General features: G+C 38.6%; 1 protein-coding gene and 1 pseudogene across 3 annotated transcripts in view; one reads left to right on the forward strand and one right to left on the reverse strand.

Moving 5' to 3' along the window:
* The window catches only part of AKAP6 (A-kinase anchoring protein 6), a 451,051-nt gene that overhangs the window by 364,840 nt on the left and 64,254 nt on the right, over nt 1–21,957 (forward strand). For all 3 annotated transcript variants that reach the window (XM_036451362.2, XM_036451376.2, XM_045585282.1), the window contains exons 10-11: nt 4,294–4,440; nt 7,454–7,678. In XM_036451362.2, the coding sequence (XP_036307255.1) occupies nt 4,294–4,440; nt 7,454–7,678 (372 nt within the window). The remainder of the gene's footprint in view (nt 1–4,293; nt 4,441–7,453; nt 7,679–21,957) is intronic.
* LOC118726513 lies at nt 15,247–16,137 on the reverse strand (annotated as a pseudogene).

Genomic DNA, 21,957 nt, shown 5'->3' on the forward strand with positions numbered 1-21,957 from the left:
CACTAGCCAGAAAACACAATATCAGAGTCATAGACAGAGACATCCCTGCATTTTGTGCAAAAATGCATATTTTTTGACTCATCATTTTGCCAGTAGTTTGGTGTTTTGGTGTGTTCCTAGCATTGCTTCCTTATGACCAAAATACATTTTTTTTTCTCAGTGTATTTTCTCTGTGTGTCTGCCTATATATCTATCATTGTGTGTTTATAGGATTATGTTGAATGTATAGGTGTCTGTGGCATTATTTTATACTGGGAAAGATATTCAAATATCTTTATATTATATCTGTCATTCTACTAACTAGATCATTTTCTTTGCTTTAACGCTTCCTGATATAAAGTCACATAAAGCCCAGTTAAAATATACTATAAGATGTAAATACTCAGATCTGGAAGACACAGAATCCGACAGCCCTATTCTAATAATGGAGAAAATTCTTCCGTTTAATTCTTGTGTTTCTCGTAGCCAAAACTTCACTCTCCACTCAGCAATGTCTGGTCTCTTTTCAGCATAACCAACAGAAGCACCATACAAAAGTCTTACAATGGATGTCTTAATCTCTCTGTGTGCTTTTAGAGCATTATTTTGAATTCCATCATGCTGCCTTTTTTCTTCCCTCTTCTGAAGTTTTATTACAACAGTAGAATTCCCAGGGAGCTTTGGGGGCAAGGTTCACATAATATAGCCCTGAAGTTCTGCTTAGGTGGAGTCTATCCCCCAGTCCCGGCCATCTTTTGATGATCTTTCTGTTTCAGAGAGATTCACTGGATAGCATCTTACAGCATTAGCCGGGTGCAGTTTATTTTTTATTTTTTTATTTACTCGACAGTGAGCATCTATAACCCTTTCATGATGCTTTCTTTCTCTGACCTCACAGTGACAAGGCATCTTGTTCTTTAACATTGAGGGAGGCAGGAAAATGCTTGAGTTGCTCAATGTGTGCCTTCTATACCAGTTTCAAAATGGCTTATTCTTCTGGTTTCCATGGTGACAATTAACACTGTTTCAAGGCATTGTTCCAGTCTCCATTTGGGCAGAATTTTCGATGTGATTTTTAACAAAAAAAAAAAAAAAAAGGTTTTAAGAGGGAAAAAAGCCTTTAGCAGAACTGTCAAAAAAGTTATCTCAATCAAGTCTTCATGCATTTCTAATTATATTTACTTCAGAAATCCCCATTTTTGCTGGCTTTGTTTTATAATTTAATTTTGGCATTTGTGCTTTTAAAAAGTATGTACTGAGTACAAATTTTCTAAAAACTTCTTTAGTACTTAGTTAAAACAGCAGACTGGTGTGTGTGGTTATTTTTAACTGAGTTTTTTTTTTTAAATTTTCTTTATATATCCTGTATACACACAGAAGTGGCATTTGGAATGGGAATGTCCCGTGTCTTTAGTTTAGATCATTCACATATCTATTAGGAGGCTTCAGCAGTCAAAATTGAATTGGCCAAGCAAATACACTTAATAATGTAAATATGCCCTTTCCATAGAGTATATTTTATTTTTGACTAGACAGAGAAGTCCAGCACAGGTGCTGTGGGGAAATTAAATACTGGATGCTTATTTACCTTAGCACTCAAGAAAAGCCATCTGACTTTAACTTTGCTACTCATTTTTGGCTATTGAAGAGCAGTCTAGATCACCGCAAGCAGCCACAGACTACAAGACACAATGGGACAGCCTTGACTCATTTACTGCTGTGGGTGAAATGTATAGGAAGATTAAATGATCTTCTCACCACAGGAGAAAGTAGCCCTACTGATAGGATGACCAAGAACTGAGAGAGCTGGTGGTTGATTCTCCTTATCTAATGCTTCTGATGAGATGGAGAGAGAAGAGCAAAGCCATACCAACATCAACAAAAATGTAACACACACACACACACACACACACACACACATATATATATATATATATATATATATATAGAGAGAGAGAGAGAGAGAGAGAGAGAGAGAGAGAGAGAGAGAGAGAGCACGCGCGCTTAAGGCACTAATCTATCTGATTCAATTTTCAGAGTGCTTCAGATACTAAGCATTTTCACCTTAAATTATATGACATTCTAGTACCTTTCATGCCCATGTACCCATACATCTAACAATTAGCTGGATTCTCCTAGCTTTTGTAGTTTGAAGGCTGTGTCCATCAATCACATCTTTCATGAGGCTGTTTATATAGTAGGTTCCATGGTGACAAAGACAGAGAGCATACCTAAGACACTTGTTTTATTTTTTTAATGTAATAACCTCCCATCATAGCTGTTGTACTACTTGTACTGCATTTCACAGAGAAAATTATTTTATGACTAAAATGAAATTAATTGCTTTTTTGTATGTTTATTATTACAAGGCTGTCATGTTTAGGGGACACATCTAAACTGTTTTCCTTTTTGATTGATCTGCTGTGTAGGAGCTGTTCAAAGTTCGGGTAAAGCTGGGGGGTGAGCTTGTCCTAGGTGAGTGTGATCACTAGGCCAGGCCGCTCGGGGGAGACACAGAGGGAGCCTACCCCTCTGTCAGTTGGCACATGCACGTGGCATAAGCTGAGGATCTGAATAAGATTCTTCTGCCCGCCTGGAATGCTGGTTCCCCGTATTATTATGTAAATCTTTGTTAGTGGCATCATCTTTGGATGGGTATCTGATTACAGAGAGCAGACTGCCCTCTCCTCCAATCATCACTCTAACTAATAAAACACTATGTAGGTTTCTAGAATACTTCTTCAATGTTGGGTCCAGCATTCTCGAATGGACATTGTTGTTTTTTTTTCTAACTGTTGAAGTAAAGTGCTCCAGGTCATTGTCTGCTGTTAGAAGCACAGTCAGAATTTCCCAGGTATCACAGGCCAAATGATGAAAGCACTCTAAAGCAAACCTTCATTTTTTTTTTCCATCATGCATATTCATGTAATTTTGGATACTCTGACACCCTGATCAGCATTCGTTAATACCATGAAATGCTTTCAATCACACTATTTTAAATATTTTGTTCTGTGTGCCACAAATGACTAACATTTGGAGAAGTTTACATAATATAAATAATGTGCATGTTTAGTGCAAATGAAAGATTAAAATATGAAACTGAGAGTATGCAAACATTTGCATGCAAATGCTGAGGATCTATTAACCGAAACAGGGATTTCACACCTTCTTTTTCTTTAAGCTGTTTCCAATTGTATTTAATTTGGGATCTGACACAATATCATGTTTTCAAGGTAAATAAAATCAACCAACTGCTTGGGCAAGTTTTGAACTTGCTGATTTGCTTCTTTGCTCAGACAAATGCTTTTCTGATTAGATCTGTTAAAGCCTCATCTTAGCTCAGTCAGGGCAATGGAGCAATACTGTCGGTGACCTGACTCTTATGCCTCAATGAAATGAATTTGGGGATTATCATTATATTTTTGAAATGTGCTAAAATTATGAAATTCATTTACTATTTTAACCAGAACTTAGTTTTTCTTCTTAGAGATGTTTTTACGTATATATTTAACAACTATAGCCATATAGGACTTTCTCACTATGAAGTAGTCCAAATAGTTATTTGAAGAGAATCACCATGGTAACTGTCATATTAAGTAGCACCTACGTTATCTGTAGCAAGCATCTTTTAGGAGAGACTCATTTGGCAGTGTGGTACAATACAGTGTATGCTGGGGGAGAGAGTTCTGTAGACAATTGTGATGTTTGAGATCATTTCATAGTATTCAATAAGGAAGCATAGGTTTGTAACCATTCTTAAATCACTGGTTTTCTTTTTCCTCTCTATATGTACCTCATCTCCAAGCCGACACAGAGTTTTTAAGTAAAAGAAAAATGAAAAAAAAAATCTTAACTGAGAATTCAGAGAACTTATAAGATAAGGAGGAAGTCACATTATCTTTAGGGGTCATTTTATTTGTACCTCTGGGGGCAGAGATGACAGATGGGCAGCACTCTGGAGCCAAATGTTGACCAAAATTAACTGAATATTAGCTCCCCTTAGACGTGTTTACCGATTCAGAATATTTTAAATTGGAGATCAAATGTGTGTGTGTGTGTGAACTTTAGTTTAAAAAGACATAAATCTTAGTCAACTCAATGGAATGAATAACTTGGATGTTTATGGATGTATGAGTGATACATGTGTTTGTTTGTTTGTTTTTTTACTATCTTTAACAATGTTCTTCCACTACTCAAGTTATTTAGGTTTAGTCTCCTCACAAATATTATTGGAAATAAAAACATTTAACCCCCACGAGCATCACTAGAGCTGTGCTCAAAGACTTTCTAAGAACCTCTCTCTTCTTGTTTCAGCGATACAGTGTGGAAATGTCCATCAGGGGACTGAAAAAGACAGAGCTGCTGAGTAAGGTGGAAGCTTTGAAGAAAGGTGGCGTTTTACTACCACATGATCTCCTTGAAAAAGTGGATTCAATTAATGAAAAATGGGAACTGCTTGGGGTATTTGCATTTTTATTACTGTTTGTAGGCTATGTGTACATTTTTTGTGTAGTAAAGTACTCTATCTGTCTGATTTCTAATTTGAGGCACAAATATCTCTCTCTTTCAATTCACTACCTACATCTCAAACAAGCTATTGTGCTATTATGGCTGAAAAACACTGCTTTTCCTCTTCTGTTGATTTTTTTTTTTTTTTTTTTACTCGCAGCTTGTCTCCTCTCAGACTTTAATAATTTTGGTTCTTTAATACATAAAGAAGTAAGTAAAATATGCCATGTATTATGGGTGTGCACCAAGTCAATGATAATACAGTATATCTGATATACACTGCCTGTCATGCTCGAATGCACGTTAATAGAATTTATTCTGAAGGTACATGTTAGAGACATCACTGTTTAACTGTTTCCTGGACCTTTCTGATGGAAAGTGCGTTGTGACTACAACCGTCAAGTCACACTACAGCCACTGAAACAAAGATGCAGATTTGATGCAAATCTGAATTGCAGAATGAAATTGGTCTCTGTTTTGTGCCTCAATTTCCAGCTCCCTTTTCACAAAAGCCAAAAAAAAAAAAAAAGTTTCATGTAATTCATTTCACGCAATGATGGGCTGGGTCTCAGCCAAAGACTGAGATGCAAGAATCTGGCAAAAAGGCAATATAGAGGCTCCGCTAGCCAGAGGCCAGGATGGTCTGAGCAGGAGACAGTGCTGTCCTTTTGGGGAAGACAGCTGAGAGAGAGAGGTTAAACAGTATTTTTCCATCAACTTCTCTCCCAAATTGCCTTCACTTCAAATCAAGGGTAAGCTAAATTTGTCAATTACTTAAATGATTAATTATAATAGCTAAGTATGGGTGGTGTCAGTTATGGAGCCTAATTTTGCATGCCTTCCATTTCCTGTCTCTCTCTCTTTTTTAATTTTTAAAGAAATAATACTCCAAAAATATTTTGAATAAAAAGCTCTCCATGTACCTTGATGACTTGGAGAAGTGCCAGTGCTCAGTTTCTGCCGAGCTTAATCTAGGTGATTAAAAAGCTGAGAGTTTAATCCTTGCTTTCTCATCTAAATTCACTGCACTCTGCGATTGTGCAAAGTAACTTAGAATGTTAAAAGTTTTTACTCTGACCTATTGTTACATTACTTTTTAATAGTAATTAATGGCTTTCACATTGTCATATGGTGATTTAAATCAGAACCTTCGAAATTCTACAGAATTCCTTCATTTCCTAAGGAGAAATGTGGTTAGTATAGGACATTTTAAAAGGTTGTTTCCTCAATGAGGACAGCAACTTTAGGTGCTTGGTAGATAAAGCAATAATTTGTTATATAGAAATAGAACTATATCTGTTTCTAATTTGGTAAATAACTAACAATACTCTTTCTTTGAACATTGCTTAAAGTATGTCATGTATATTGCTTTCTCAACAAAAATTTTAAATCAGCATAACATTAAAAAATAGACTATTTAGTTATTCTTTATGAGTCAGAGACCTTAAAAATGGTTGCCATTTTGACAATAATACCATTTGAATACAATATGCAGAGTTGTGTGATGATTTAGGGAGAGGGAAGGTTTGAATAAAACCTGTGCCACACTAATACTACCAGGCCTGCCACTCTAATTGGCATGATTACATTTTAATTGGCATGAAAAAAAATTTAAAGACAAGGATTTTTAACGTCTAACAATAGTAAAATAGAGGGATATGGTTTTTAATATTACTTTCATCTAAGGTGAACAGGGTGGAATGGAAATACATTAGAATGAAATGTCAGTGGTGCGTACAGTTTAATCTGTGAAATTTTGTCCCCTGTGCTGCATATTACTCTGTCTCAATTGCATATTAAACAACCCTATCAAGGCAGGCATTGGCATCTGCTGTGCTGACACAAATTGTGAATTAAATGAAATTGATGTCCTCTGTCGTATATTTATGAAGACGGACCATTCTCTGAAGTATTCTGTTTATGAAGAATTTATGATTGCAAACTGTTCCAGAACAAAAAAGTGGCAATAAATTCTTTTTTGTGACCCTACCCTCCAAGGGCATTGATTTCACCTCCTGCTGCTACTTTTGTTACAGCATAAAAACAATGGCTAAATCTGGATTCTACTGAGGGTCTTCAAATTATCAATATTTGCACCATGAAAATATAAGCGTGTTGGCAAAAAAGGCTATTTTTTCTGTTATGATCTCCTAAAGATGCCATTTACAGAACACTACACAGCAGTTGAATGTTTGTTGACTTAATTTTATTTGTGTTGTAAAGGTTATTTTTTAGGTTTAATTCATCAATATGGATTAACTCCCACTGACTCCACCTTCATGACGGAGTAGTTAATCAAGAGGGCACTAGCATGTGGGTTGGGGTTTCTTTTATACATATATTGGAAAGTCCAGCGCCCACCAATGCACAGTGGGGAAAATTGTGAACAATTCCCAAGTCAGGTCAAGTGAACAACAGTACCAAGGAGCCTGTCCCTTCTTAGCAGCCCTCAGTCATAGGGTTTGGTGAATTACACTAAACAAAACCAAAAAGGGAATTGAATTCTTCATGCACAATCTTCTCTTGGCCTCTTTAGTACACTGATTAAACTCAGACTTCTATCTCCTGAAAATTTTATGCAGAGATTTTTTTTTTTTTTTTTTTTTTTTTTTTTAATACAGACTCCCATTATGAGAATTCAAATGAATTTTTATCAGTGACCATGGTGAACTTTTGGGTCAAATCTCCTTTCTGTTAAAGGAATCTATGAGTGAATGAGGTCTTCTTAACCCATTAGTGGTGGTCAGAACAACACACATTGCTCAAGAATTCAAATCCTAAACGGAACAGTGAGCTAATCTGAATTCATATTCGTGGTGAGATGGCAGGTGGGGCTGGCCTCTTTCCAGGGGTTCGTTGTCACCAGCGAAACTGCGACATGGTTTTGGTACCTAAGCTAATCTGTGTTTTTATTTTTGTCGGCGTTTTGTTTGTTTTTGTGTTTGTTTTTAATTTGATGCATTAGAAAACCCTGGGAGAGAAGATCCATGACACCATGGCAGGGCCCCGTGGGTCCGGCCCACGTGACCTGCTCTCCCCCGAAAGCGGAAGCCTGGTAAGGCAGCTGGAGGTCAGGATCAAAGAGCTGAAAGGGTGGCTGAGAGATACAGAGCTTTTCATCTTCAATTCCTGTCTGAGACAAGAAAAGGAAGGAACAATGAATGCTGAGAAACAACTGCAATACTTTAAGGTAATAAAAAAACAATCAAAGTTGATAAAAAGCTTTCTTTATGGTAGGGATGAAATATTTATCAAGTACATAAAGTATTATACCCATGTATCTATGTATCACTGTGCACTTAAATGTTTCCTTGGATTTATAGACACCCTCCACATTTCTTACAGGCCAGCGCCTGTGTGTATAAAGATGAACATTAAGCGTATCCAATACACGCTGGATGCGGGGAGCTCTGCTGCTGGTGTGTGCTTTGCAGGGCTTGGGGAGGGACGGCTTTGGTAAATTAAAAGCAGGCCAGCAAACACTAAAGATGACAATTTTGGAAGGCAGACCTAAATGTTCTATAAGTAATGTGGCTAAAAATACTTCTGTACATTGATATGATAAAAGCACATGATTTAACTGAGGACCATTCATGCTAACGAAAGGAAACCTACTTTTTACATGTACAAGCATCAACTACTCATGGAGGGAAGAAATAAAGTAGGAGAAGTTCCTACATGATTGGCATATTCCATTGCAGACAAATGCCAACCCTAGTAACACAGTTGTGTGTGTGTGTGTGTGTGTGTGTGTGTGTGTTCACGTTACAGGTGCTCATGTGTCCCCTGTTTGTTTCCACTGTCTACCCAGTGTTTCCCAAAGTGTGGTATGCGTACCCCCAGGGGTACAGGAAGAATTTGGTGGGGGTATGCGTTGCACCGGAGTTTGGTGGGGATATGCACTGCACCTTGCTTAGCTGCGCCTAATTCTATGTTCTCATGAATATGAGGGGTACTCAGTGTTACAAAAGTTATAGAAGGGGTACACATATGTCAAAGGTTTGGGAAACACTGGTATACACAATAACTTTTCAAAAACAGTTTAAAGTTCAGGTGTTTTCCCCTACTTCCCATGCTGGCATGCACTGCTTGAGCCCTCTCGTAAGGCAGTCATTAGCTGGGCTCTTGGTGGTGTCATCTTGAAGCTTTGGGATTGTAGAATATGAAACTGGTAGCAAGAGGCCTTCTGACATGCAAGTTCTTAGAGGAGAAAGGGGAAGGCTAAGAAGGAAAGAATCTCTTGGGACCCAGCAACTGTTTCTTCGCAAGGCCTTCCAGGACCAGGTTGTATTCATTTCACACCTTGTGCCCTGCAGTCTTCCAGCGATCTGTTAGGGAATTCAATCATTGTCACATTGGCTCATCTTTCCTCTGCAGGCAGGCAGGGCCACCTTGCTCACCAGCATAGTCCAAGAGGAAGCACCCTCAAAGGTGAGACCACAGAACTTCCCACGAAACTGTCTGTTTTACACACCTACAGCTTATTCTGGTTGAAAACCACCTCTTCTGCCACTGAATTGGAAAGACCAAACTGGCAGTTAAACGAAAGCCTCTTGCCAAGGCAGATGGGCTTTTACTGTCTAAAATCCAATATCCAGATGATTTGTTATTTCATCTCTACTTGTCTCACCCTAACTAACTCCTGTTACAGGAAGATGGAATCTTCATATATTTCCCCCCTGTGTTGTTTGAACTTAATATACACCTAAGAAAGCATCCTGGTATTAGTAAGATATTGTGAAATATCATTTTCTCTATGGTATCTATATTGTAGCTTTAGTGAACTGGTTAATGGCCCCAGCCAGTTGTGTAATCTTGGCCATGTTTCTTGTATGATCGCTTGGTGCCTCAGTTTCTTCATCTATACAATGGGATACTGCTAGTATTTATGTCACAGGATAAAGCATTTACATATGTAAACTATTATTTCTACTTTTGTAATGGTGCATTTGAAAGGGATAGAAATACCTTTTTTAAAATATATTTTTTAATTGACTTTTTACAGAGAGTAAGGGAAGGGGATAGAGAGCTAGAAACATTGATCAGCTGCCTCCTGCATACTCCCCACTGTATACAAGTTACATGCCCTTGACTGGATTTGAACTCGGGACCCTTCAGTCTGCAGGCCAATGCTCTATCCACTGAGCCAAACCAGTTTCGGCAGGATGGAAATATCTTAAATATCTTAACATAAGCTCAAACATGTTACATAATGATTAGAAACAGTAACAGGACATTTGTTATTATAGATATTTCCATATCTACCTTCCTACCCACATATCTCATACATAGATATTTGAAATCAACTATTTTTTTTACATTTGCTATTATTATAAATAAAAACATAAGCAGTTCTGCATTAATTTAGCTGATGCTTCCAAAGGACATTAGGATAGTGTCATCAACATCATTCTCAGCTAGGTCCTAGTAAGAAATGTGAAAGCATTTAAGAGACAGAGAGACAGAGGGAAGCCATGCTAGATCTCGAGATCATTAGATAGCTCCTAGGAGTCCTAATGATTTGCTAACGCTTCCCAGCCATAAGGAGAATATGCACTACACCTAATTCATTATTTACCACGTGCTTCTTAGTGCCTGAAAATAATCATAGAATTTTAATTTCAAAAGTACCAGAGACTATCACATGCTTTTTTTTTTTTTTTTTTGCTATTTTACTTCTTTTCTTCAAAGATATTTTTCCTTGGGGCGTTTTTATACTGCTAGTGTCACTATTTATTAAACTAACTGCTCTTATACCCCACTCTTATTTATTTAGCTATTTAAAAAAATAATATAATAAACTCAGAGACTTTCCTATCCCAAACAAAAGGTAAGACCATGATGGTAAGGTTACTGGCAAGATGCTACGTCATGGGTACTTGTCTTCTTGAAGGAAAGATTTCAGTCAAGAGGCAAAGGGCAGCAAAGAAAGCAAGAATTTATTGGCTGCAGCAAACCCACCCTCTGGACAGTGAAATAAGCAAGCACTCAGGAAAAGCAGCAGGAAAGCCTAGGTGGGGCTGCTTTGGCTCACTGAGAAGTCAGAGAACAGGGGCCTTGGAGACAGGTTCAGGAGGTTAGCCCAGAAGGAGCTGCCACTGCCCACTGCTCCCCTGGTTGCAAGTCTCCTGGGGTCCCTTAGAGTTTAGGGTCTGTGGGGGAAGAAGAAGGGGAAGGGAATGGCAGGTGTGTGCTCCCCTGGGAGAGAAATCGAGCTGGGTCCTTTGTGTTGAGGGTATTGATCTCTCTCTTGCAGGTGAGAATCTCAGGGAGGTCTCTGGAGAGGTCTCAGTGGAATAGTCACCAGCTTTCCAGATATGCTTTTTCAGGGCCATGGTCTCCACCGATGGGTCGGCTCTAGAGCAGGGGGTCATTAGTTCATGCAGCTGTTCCTGAGGCAGCTAGGGTGTCAGTTGTCCGGGTTTGCTGCTTTTCTGGGCCTGGAGCTGAAATACAAATGAGGCCTCGATATTATCTCTAGGGAGGAAAAGGTCAGGGGGTCTAAACCTCATGACCAGCAATATGCTAGGGAGGAAAGGTCACACTAGGACAAGGTTATTGTTTCCCCAGTGTTGCCCCATGCTAGGCACGCAGGGAGGCCCTGCTGACCTGAACCTGGCCCATCGGCCTCGCTCTGCTCACGTCTCTCTAACTGCCTGTAGGTGTAAGGGACCCCTCACCGTGTGGTTTCCTGACCCAAGTCCTTCCTCTGCTCCTCTCACCTAAGATAATAATGTCCCTGGACCCCGTAGTCTTGATTTCATTTGCTTTCCTTTGAAAGGAAGTGATATTTTAATTGTAGTTGCTTTTAACTTCATTAAAAGATATCATGCTGTATTATTTTTAGGATTTTATTTTTTCTTCTTTTTTATTGAATTTATTGGGGTGACACTGGGTAAAAATAATTAATAGATTTCAGCTGTACAATTCTACACAACATCTGTGTATTGTATTGTGTGTTCACTACCCTAAGTCAAGTCTTCTTCCATCACCACTTATCCCCCCTATAGTACACCCCTTCCGGTAATCACCATACTATTGTCTGCATGTATTCCTTTTTAATTTAATATTGTAAAGCCAATACTTATTTACCGGTATGTCCTCAAGTATGGCTATCATTTAATTTGACAATTGTATAATATTCCATTGTGAGTAAATACATTGTGAGTAATCAAAAAAATTCTATGATTATTTTTACCTAAGGCTCATAGCAACTTCTGACGTCGGTATCAGGATCCTGATTTTGCAGATATGGAAAGAGGCACATGGGCGGATGTTAAGTTTTGTATTCCAAGGTCACTTAGAATTAGGTTTTAAATCCAGGGCCATCTGACTCTAAAGCCCAGTCTCTAAACTACTATGCAAAATTGATATTTGCTGGTATTTACTGAGTGCCCTTCTACACAGGGTGACTCAAAAAGAACGGGACACAATTAAATGCCATTGTTTCTTTCTGGGAGGTTTATCAGTCATAGTCTTCAGCAATTTAGCCAGAATTGTAAATAGCTTCAGCTACTGACGATTCGGGGAGTTGAAAAGATTTGTGTTTTGTTTTACATTGTTGTACTAGGTCAGTGTAAATTTTCTTGCCATATGTCACTTTTAAAAATTGAAGCTCTTCAATCTTTCTTTGAGATCAGAGTTCTGACGATTTTTCTTTGTGGCCAGAAACACCAGACCCTTCTAACATGTTGACCTTGAAACATTTGATCAGATAAGCTAAGTGGATCTAACATGATCACACTTCTTTTAAAGAAAGCTTTATGCACTTCTGTGGGAGTAATGCCTTTCCCACCCAGAATTTTAAATATTTCTGAGCTGTTTACCCTTTAGCACTTAGTGTGATTAATCAAGTGTTCTGTATATTACCACTTTCATTAGAAGAATGAAACCAAATGTTTGTAATACAATAATAATGTAATGTTCACAAACTCTCAAAATTGTAATTGGTAAGCATTTGTAGAATAGAAACTTTTATTTACTACAAATCCAAAGAGCAGTTACCTTCTGCCTTTCTAAGTGACAAAGCCTCTCAATAGGAGAGTCATTAAGGAATGTTTATGAATGGGGAAAATTTTGCCATGTTCTGCCTGTTCTTAAGAGCTCCTAAATGTTCCTGCTCTTAGAGGTCACACAGAAAACAGGTTTTATCTATTGGGGTTAGCTTTATGAGTCTCCATTCTCTAAAATCTCAGACTTCTTTTTTTTTTTTTATAATATATTTTATTGATTTTTCACAGAGAGAAAGAGAGAGGGACAGAGAGTTAGAAACATCGATGAGAGAGAATCACCAATCAGCTGCCGCCTGCATACCCCCTACTGGGGATGTGCCCACAGCCAAGGTACATGCCCTTGACCAGAATCGAACCTGGGACCTTTCAGTCCGCAGGCCAACGCTCCATCCACTGAGCCAAACCGGTTTCGGCTAAAATCTCAGACTTTTAACAGAATCAATTCCTTTATATATCATCCAGAGTAATGATAGATAAGCCACAGTGCACTGCCCTGGAGAGCCGGGGGGGAGGTGCTGCATAGAAACAGGAAGATCCCTCACCCTGTAGACACGGTTTCCATCTCAGAGCTTGGTTTGGGATGAGCGAGAGGATCTGGATCTTGAGTTACAGACAAAGAGAAAAAGCAATTGTGGAACGTATTTTTCTTTAAGGCAGTAAGTGTGATAAATGTGGAATCAGACACCAGGCAAAAAAGTCTACCTAGGACTGGAAAAATCAAAGCCCCGCACAGAATGACTCATAAAGACTGAAACCCAAGAGCTCTGGGACAAAAATGCAAAATTGTCAAGGAGTGAGCGCCCTCTGACAGCAGAGTGCAGAGAGCACATGGGAGGCTGAAGGAGGCGGCTGGCAAGGCCCCTGGAGCTGTGTGTGTGCAGCTTGGGTGCCATTGGCTGGCAAGCACCACTTATTACCAGTGACCCGTCAGAGAGAACAGGGAGTAAATAATTACTTAGTTATATATTCTTTGTATCCCATATCCAGATTCATTATTTTAAAAACTCAAATCAGGAGAAAAGATCCAGTATCAGCTACAGGAGTTGCTGCACTGGCCTGCCCCCAGAACCCCCCCCCGCCCCCCCCCCGAAGGGCAGTGTTATACCCAAGAAGCCTTCTCATCAGAAGGTGAATGAGAGAAAAGGTTTGGTAACCTCGTCAATGATTAATAACCCACATTTACTGAGCAATTTAAATGTGACCAAGAACTTTCATGCATGTTACTATACTTAACCCTTGCACTAATTATGTAAGTTGAAAATTGTGCACCTTCCTTATGTGTATTTTTACATATTTGTATGGTAGAGAACTTGAGGTGTGGGAAGGTAATGAGACTTGTTTGAAGCCCACAGAAACCAGCAGCAGAGACAGAGCAAAAGCAACAGCCTCTGGGTTTGAGTTCTAATATTCTCCCATCCCACCATTCACTGACCTTCAAAAATAAACATTGAAAACTCGTTTTACTCTAAATCAAGTATTGGCAGACATATTCTGTGAAAGGCCAGGTAATACAATCTCTGTTGCAACATGCAACTCTGCTGTTCTGGTGCAAAAGCAGCCACAGACTATATGTAAGTGAATAAATGCAGTGTGTTTAATAAAACTAACTTATGGAACTCTTTACAAAAGTGATCAGTGGGCAGGATTAGGCCCGTGGGCCTTAGTTTCCTGACCCTACTCTGGATTACAAAGATTACCCTAAACATGCACTTCCTTATTAAAAGAATTGCAAAATGTTCTTTTAATAATTTTAATAATGACAACCAATAGTTATACACTGTTCAGAGCACCTGAGTCACAGTTTCTAAAGTTTTTATCTGCACTTGCTTATTTAATCCTAATCATCATCCTGAAGGAAGGGGTTTGTTATTCCCACTGTGAAATGAGAAACTGAGGTAGGGAAACATTGAAGTAAGTTACTCAAGGCCACACAGTTGGTGATTGAGTCGATAGTCAGATCTAGAAAGTCTGTTCCTTAATCTTCCCCTACTCTGTGGACTCAACATCCCTAGGTCAAAGATCTCTTGCTCAAAAGGGAAAAGCACATTACTGTAACCCTCCCTAAATCACTGTTTTGCTTTCTGCAGTTTTACTTACCCATCAAAAATATTAAGTGGAAAATGTATAAGTTTTAAACAGTTCATAAATTTTAAACTACACACTGCTCTTAGTATCAGATGAAATCTCCTGCCTTCCCTCTCTGTCCTGCCCGGGACAGGAGTCATCCCTTTGTCCAACATATCCACACTGGGAAAGCTACCAGCCTAAGCAGCCCATTGGGTTATCTGATCGATGGTTGGGGTATCACAGTGCTTGTAACCCTTGTTTTACGTAATAAAAGCCTCAAAGTGCAAGCCTGGTGGACCTGGCAATTTAGATATGCCAAAGAGAAGCACTTTAAGCAAAAAGGTGAAGACAGTTCAATAAAATATTTTAAGAGAGGCCACATTCACGTAACTTTTATTACAGTATATTGTTGTAATTGTTCTATTTTATTATTAGTTATTGTTTTTAATCTCTTTCTGTGCCTGGTTTATAGATTAAGCTTTATCAAAGGTGTGTATGTATAGGAAACCACGGAGTAGCTAGGGTTTGAGACATCCATGGGGGGACTCGGAACATATCCCCCTGCAGAGAAGAGGGGCTACTGTAACTGGTAGCTAACTCTGCAGTTCCTCATCCCATTTCTAAATTTCACAGATGGGAGTAGTCAGCATGGCAGCGTTTTTTGTTTTGTTTTGTTTTGTTTTTTCATGCTGTACTATCTTTAATAAAGAACAAAGACTTTTCCAATCATGTCACCTAGAGCTCACTTCACTCACTGCTCTGTTTGGCCGCCAGTCTCTTGTCTCTCTCTTCAGCAACGGTGAGGCGGATACCATTTCCACAGGGTAGGGAAATCCACGGTTTGTTGCCTTTGCCAATTACAAAAATGTTGGAGAGCCGGGTGGCAAAGCTGTTGCCATTGGCATCTTTCACGTGAACTACGTCAAAAGAACCAGGGTGCCTCTCCCTGTTGGTGATCACGCCAATTCTTCCACAGCACCTCCGGTTACCATGCACAAGTTACCAGTGTCAATCTTGATGAAATCAGTAACTTTCCCAGTCTCCAAATCGATCTGAATGGTGTCGTTCACCTTGATGAGGGGATCAGGGGAGCGGATGGTGCAAGCATCATGGGTTACCGGAGGAGGGATTCCTTTTGTGCCCACAAAGATTTTCCTCACTTTGCACAACTTGTACATGGCCTCCTCAGGTGTAATACAATGAACAGCAAAGCGGCCCTTAGTGTCATAGGTCAGGCAGAAATCCTCTCCAGTCTTGTCAATGCTGATGACATCCATAAAACCAGCGGAGTAGGTTATATCGGTTCGGACCTTGCCACCAATCTTAATAAACCGATGCATGCAGATCTTCTTCACTTCTTCTCCTGGTAGAGCATACTTAAGTCTGTTCCTTAAGAAAATGATGAGAGGGAGACTTTCTCTCAGCTTGTGGGGGCTGGTAGATGGCCGAGGAGCGAACACACCGGTCAGTTTGTCCAGCATCCAATGCTTTGGAGCTGCTACACGCTTCAGATGCTTCTTGGGACCACGAGCCATGGCTGCTCTAGGCAAAGAAAGAGCAGCATGCCAGCGTTTTAAGTTTTGGAAATTAAAAATTGTAGAGTAGGGGCTTTAAAAGGATTTCAAATTAACTGTGAAACCTGGAACATTGCTAATTACTGTGAAAGGGAACACCACTAATGCACTTTTACAAAATAAGACATAAATAAAAGAGCTAAACACAGTTCATGTGCTTTAATAAATATTTTCTAAATGTGTGATTTCCAGGAACAAAAATAGGAACAATCTAGTCAAAACGTTTGGAGGGAATGCCCTATGTCCACTATAACCGATCTCAAATGGCATTATCACATTTTCTGTGTCTCCCCAAGCCCACATTCTAAGGAGGTTAGGCTGAAAGACAAGAGAAAACATTTTGGAAGTTTCGAGATCCGAGAAAGGAGGCCATGGTTTCTACAGGTCTGAGACCATCCCCGCGGCCGACCGCCTCTCGGAGTCATTACAAACTTCACAATGATGCTATTGGCAAAGCTGCAAACAAAGAATTACAGTCATTCAATCAGCCTGCAACAAAAGCACGCAAAATGCTTTCAAAATCAACAGACGTCACACAGGGTGTAATCCTTTCTATGTGTCTTAGATACATTTTTTAAAACACTATTAACCATGCATGTTCATCAAAAGAAAACACTGAATATAGCTTTTATCACATATTTTCCCCTACCACGTATAAAAAACCCCATCATCTAACACTTCTTTGGAAGTAATTTAAGGAATTGGACAGAATCCAGAACTGCCTTGTAAAAATAATTGGCTGGGTTAGGGTTGAAATTCGAAGATAGATTTAAATAAATGTTATTCACACTACCATCTGGGGGTGGGGGCGACCCACAAGAAATGTTTATAGGCAGTCCCAGTGCAGACTTCTAAAGTGAAAGAAAATTGAACTACAAAGCCATAATTCTTTCTGAGTTCACCTTTTACTAGAATTAGGCGCTGTATGATTCCTGTCAAGTGAAGGGCTCTGCCCCTGAGTTGAAGATGCAAAGATACAGCCATGTGCTCCTTTCACACGTGTTGTTTGCATTCCTGCTATCAGGTAAACCAGACTCATGGGAGGCAGAGAGTGCAGTGCTAGTCTAGAGACGATCTCACCCATCCTGCCTAGAAAACTGGATAGAACCGCATTTAGGCTTTGAAACCACTGTGTTAAGTGTTTCTATTCTTAGCTGATTTGTTAACATTACTTAAATGTTTTCGCTGTTAATAGTAAACTCAATTTTGGGAGAGCAGAATTGCAAAGGAGTTTTCATGTTCTCCTCTAAGATAAATGTAAGGTTAGAGCAGTGAATATGACCCACCACAGGGTAGAGGCATAAGCTTGTGGCTTCAAGATGCTTGCGATTATCCTGGCTCTCCCTATATATAATCCATGGTTTCCTTAATGCTTCAGGTTTCTCATCTTAAAAATGGAGATAATAATGGCACTTACCTCAGAGAATGGCTATGAGTGTTAAGTGATATAATGTATACAAAAGCTGCTTAAAATAGAGCTTGCCTACTAGGAATGCTATATATTTTAACTATCAGCATTATAATTATCACTAGAGGCCCAGTGCACAGGTCATGCACCAGTGGGTTTCCTTGGCCTGATTCCTTAGGCTAAAGGACCCCACCAGTGTGTGAATCCATGCATCAGGCCTTTAGTATGCATATAAGATATTTGGTTAATCTCTTCCCACCCTCTCCCATACACTCTCCTTCTGAGATTCATTAGTCTGTTCCATGTTTTCATGCCTGTGCACTGAGCACCTGCCCCCTGGTGGTGAGTGTGCATCATAGCTACCGGTCAAATGGTCAAATGGTCAAACATTCTTTTAGGTTTTTATATATATAGACTAGTGACCCAGTGCACAGATTCATGCACATTGAAAGGAGATTAATTAGAAGCTGGCTGGTGGGGTGGGACTGGGTGAAAGAGGCTAGACATGCCCAGGAGCCAACCTCCTGTGGTCCTTCCCCAGCATCTGCTGAATGAATGGGATCCTTTCAGCAGGTGGGGTCCCTCAGCCTGGCCTGTGGGGATTGGGCTGAAACTGGCTCTCCAACATTCCCCCAGGGGTTCAGGAGTGCGAGAGGGCAATCTGCAAAGTTGCTGTCGTACAGGGTGTGAAATGCAAATGCAAGTGAGCAATAAACCAGATTTGTGGCTGATAGTGCCCCAGCAACAACATAACCCATGGCCAAAGGTGGAATCGCATAGCCCCGTGAAAAATTGGGGTCCCTCCTCTCTGGTTTTGGGGTGTGTCACCCAAGAACCGCCGCTGCCAAGTTACTGCAGCTCCACAGCTCCTGTGTTGAGCATCTGCCCCCTGGTGGTCAGTGTGTGTCTAAGCAACTAGTCAGACAGGTGGAGGGACACTTAGCATATTAGCCTTTTATATCTATAAATAGCATAAACCTGTTCTATTTCAGCATTTATTTTTAATACAGCAGGGTAAGTAGATAAAGTAAATAAATAAATAAATAGTATTGATAATTAGATAAAGAAAACATACATTTCAGATGTATGGCATATTCTGTAGGAACTGAATTATCTATGTGTTGTATAATTGACCTATTACCATCTAGGTAAAACCACAAGACAATTGTCTTCCTTTCAAGACTAGAATAAAATAAGTTAATCATATACTTCCCACATTTGCCGTCTCACCTGTAGAAAGGGAGTTGCAGAAAACCAGGTCCCAGATTACCAAAGGAGAGTCTCCACATTAGGCCGCATTGCAGTTTTGAGCAAGATGGCAAACAGAGTCCATTTTCTTACTTACATTTTGTTTTCATGACTTTTTTGTATATTGATCACATTTATTCCAGATTAGTGTGCATGTGCATGTGTTCATATTGAATTGTCAGTGTTCAAATTGAATTGTCAGTCATCTTCTATAGCTTTGCTACCACATCATTCTTTTATAATTTACTAATTGATCATATTTATTGAGTGCCCTTGGTAGGTTGTTGTTGGCAACATTATGATCTATGATTTTCAGTTGTGTAAATTCTGTAAATAATTTATCTTTGCCTGATATTTTTTATTTGTAAATTTAGGTTTTTTAATTGTAAGGATTCCCTTCAATCTTATTATAGTATATTGCAACTATAGCCATCTTTTTTCTTTGGTAAATCTATTCAATTATAGGTATTATTTAATTCCTCTAGGCACCATTTCAATTTGGCACATAATTCCTGGTTATGTAGGCAACTCTGTGTATCAAGATCATGTTTTATCATTGAAAAGGATGCTTGAGAAGGACAAAGGAATTCTTGGAACCAAAGTTGTAATACTATAGCCTTTGGCACCACAGTAGCCAACTATCTCTTTCTATCTATATCTTTATAATTTTAATAGAGATGCTGATCTAAAATGGAAAAGAAAAGGTCTTTCTAGCTATGAATTTCAATGAGAATGATGGCAAAGATAACATAAATTATATATATTTTGATTTTATAAATCATCAAGACTTGGTTGATTTGAAAGTAGAAAGAAATATACCAATAAGTTCCTGGTGCAATAACGACAATCTAATATACAGGTCTATAAGAAATGGAAGATAGAAAACTTTGGGTAGAAATTCACAACCAAACCAAGTTGAAAAGATGGAGGGTATGAATCTAGCATAACTAAATGAAACCCTGTAACCAGAGGCCTACACTTATTCTTTTCTCATCTCTCATGTGCTCGAAGTCCTCCACACTGCATCTAAAAGCTCACCACAGCCTCACCCAATGTCTTTTTTTTTTTTTATCAACTTTTAGCAATTATTTTAAGAGACTTATAAATTTCATTCTAATCTAATTAGAAAGTCTATCTTTTAATAAGAACATGAAGCCAATTTACATTTTTTTCTTTATATATATTTTTAAATTAAATTTATTGGGGTGACATTGGTTAATAAGATTACATAGGTTTCAAGTGTACAATTCTATGATACGATACATCATCTATATATTGCATGTGTGCCCACCACCCAAAGTCAGATTTTTTCTAACACCTATATCTGACCCCCTTTACCACCCTCTACCCTACTTCCCCCGGGTAACCACCATACTATTGTCTGTGTCAGTGAGTGTTTTTTTGTTATTGTTGATCATTTATTGCTTTCAGTTTTATATCTCACATGTGAATGAAAGCATATGGTTCATGCCTTTTTCTGTTTGCTTTATTTCACTTAGCATGATATTCTCAAGATCCATCCATGTTGTCACAAATGGCAGTTTTTCATCTTTTCTTATAGCTGAGTAATATTCCATTGTATATAGGTACTACATCTTGTTTCCACACTTCAGTTTTTTCCATGTTTTAGCCACTGTGAATGATGCTACAATGAACATAGGAGTGCGTATGTCTTTACAAATAAATGTTTTCAATTTTTTTGGGGTAGATACTCAGACAAGGGTCTGCTGGGCCATATGGTGACTCTATTCTAACTTAAAAAAATATATATATTATTGATTTTTCTTACAGAGAGGAAGAGAGAGGGATAGAGAGCTAGAAACATCGATGAGAGAGAAACATTGATCAGCTGCCTCTTGCACATTCCCTACTGGGGATGTGCCTGCAACCAAGGTACACGCCCTTGACTGGAATCAAACCTGGGACCTTTCAGTCTGCAGACCGACTCTCTATGCACTGACCTAAACCGATTTTGGCCTATTCTTAGTTTTTTGAGGATCCTTTATTTACTGTTTTCTCAGTGGCTGTATCAGTTTACATTCCCACCAACAGTGAATGAGGGCCTTTAGATTTATTTTCTTGATTAAGATTACTGAACTTTAATCTTATCACAGTCATTCACTTAGTCATTCAATAATTATTTACTGGACAACTACCATGTGGCAGGCACTGGTCTGGGTGTTCGCAATGCATAAGCTTACACTGCGGTCTTGTTTAAGAATTTTGCTATAAGGCATGTTCTTTTGTTCATTTTTACTTTAGTAAATTGTAAAGTTTTTTAAAAAATCTTTACTTTCAATATCAAGTGTAAATCAGCCTCTCATTGATACCACTTTTAAGATGAGAATTGACTTTTTTTTTCTGTATTCACCACTCAACTTCTGTGTTTTTGTTGACATCTTGAATTTAATTATTAGCTAATATTATTATTTTACTAACATAATTACATCTTTTCTCATACTTTCAATAATGTCTTTTGACATTTGCATTGTATTTTATGTGAAAAATGATTCAGAATTCTTTATAATATTCATTTTGTTGCTCAACATCTGTTTTTTTAATGTATTATGATTTTTATCTTTAAAAAAATAATTATTCTTATATTGATTACTGGACTACCTTCTAATAATTCTTATAGGAAAAGTATATTCCTCATATATCTCACAAACCCTTGCATGGTTGAAATGTGTGTTACTTGACTTTACATATGAACAGTAGGTAGGCCTAATATAAATTTTTGCTCTGGGAAGTATAGTCTCTTGACATCAAAACAGCTTTTGGCATATATAGCCATAAAGGAGAAGCCTGATTTTTGGTTTTCACTTTCATGTGAGTGGGTGTTAGCCTCTTTTCATTTCTTTTGCTGGTAACTTAGTGCGTCCTAATTGATTTTGAAAATTTAAATCCTGCTTTAGATTAGAAATTTTTGCCTACCGTTTGACTATTGAGACTTCTCCGCATGCTTAGTTCCCTCCCTTTGGAGGTCCCATTCTGTGCACATTGGGCCCCCGGATATTTCTTTCACTTAAATAAATCAATTCTTACTTTCATGTCTTTATCTAGGGACTTCTGGTAGAATTCCCAAGGTGGTCTTATGTTTCTGCAGGACCCAAGTTTGCAGTTTATATTATCTTCATTGCCATTTTTAATTCAACAAAAG

This window comes from Pipistrellus kuhlii, unplaced genomic scaffold, assembly GCF_014108245.1.
Source record: "Pipistrellus kuhlii isolate mPipKuh1 unplaced genomic scaffold, mPipKuh1.p scaffold_m20_p_1, whole genome shotgun sequence".
In the NCBI taxonomy this organism is placed as follows: domain Eukaryota; kingdom Metazoa; phylum Chordata; class Mammalia; order Chiroptera; family Vespertilionidae; genus Pipistrellus; species Pipistrellus kuhlii.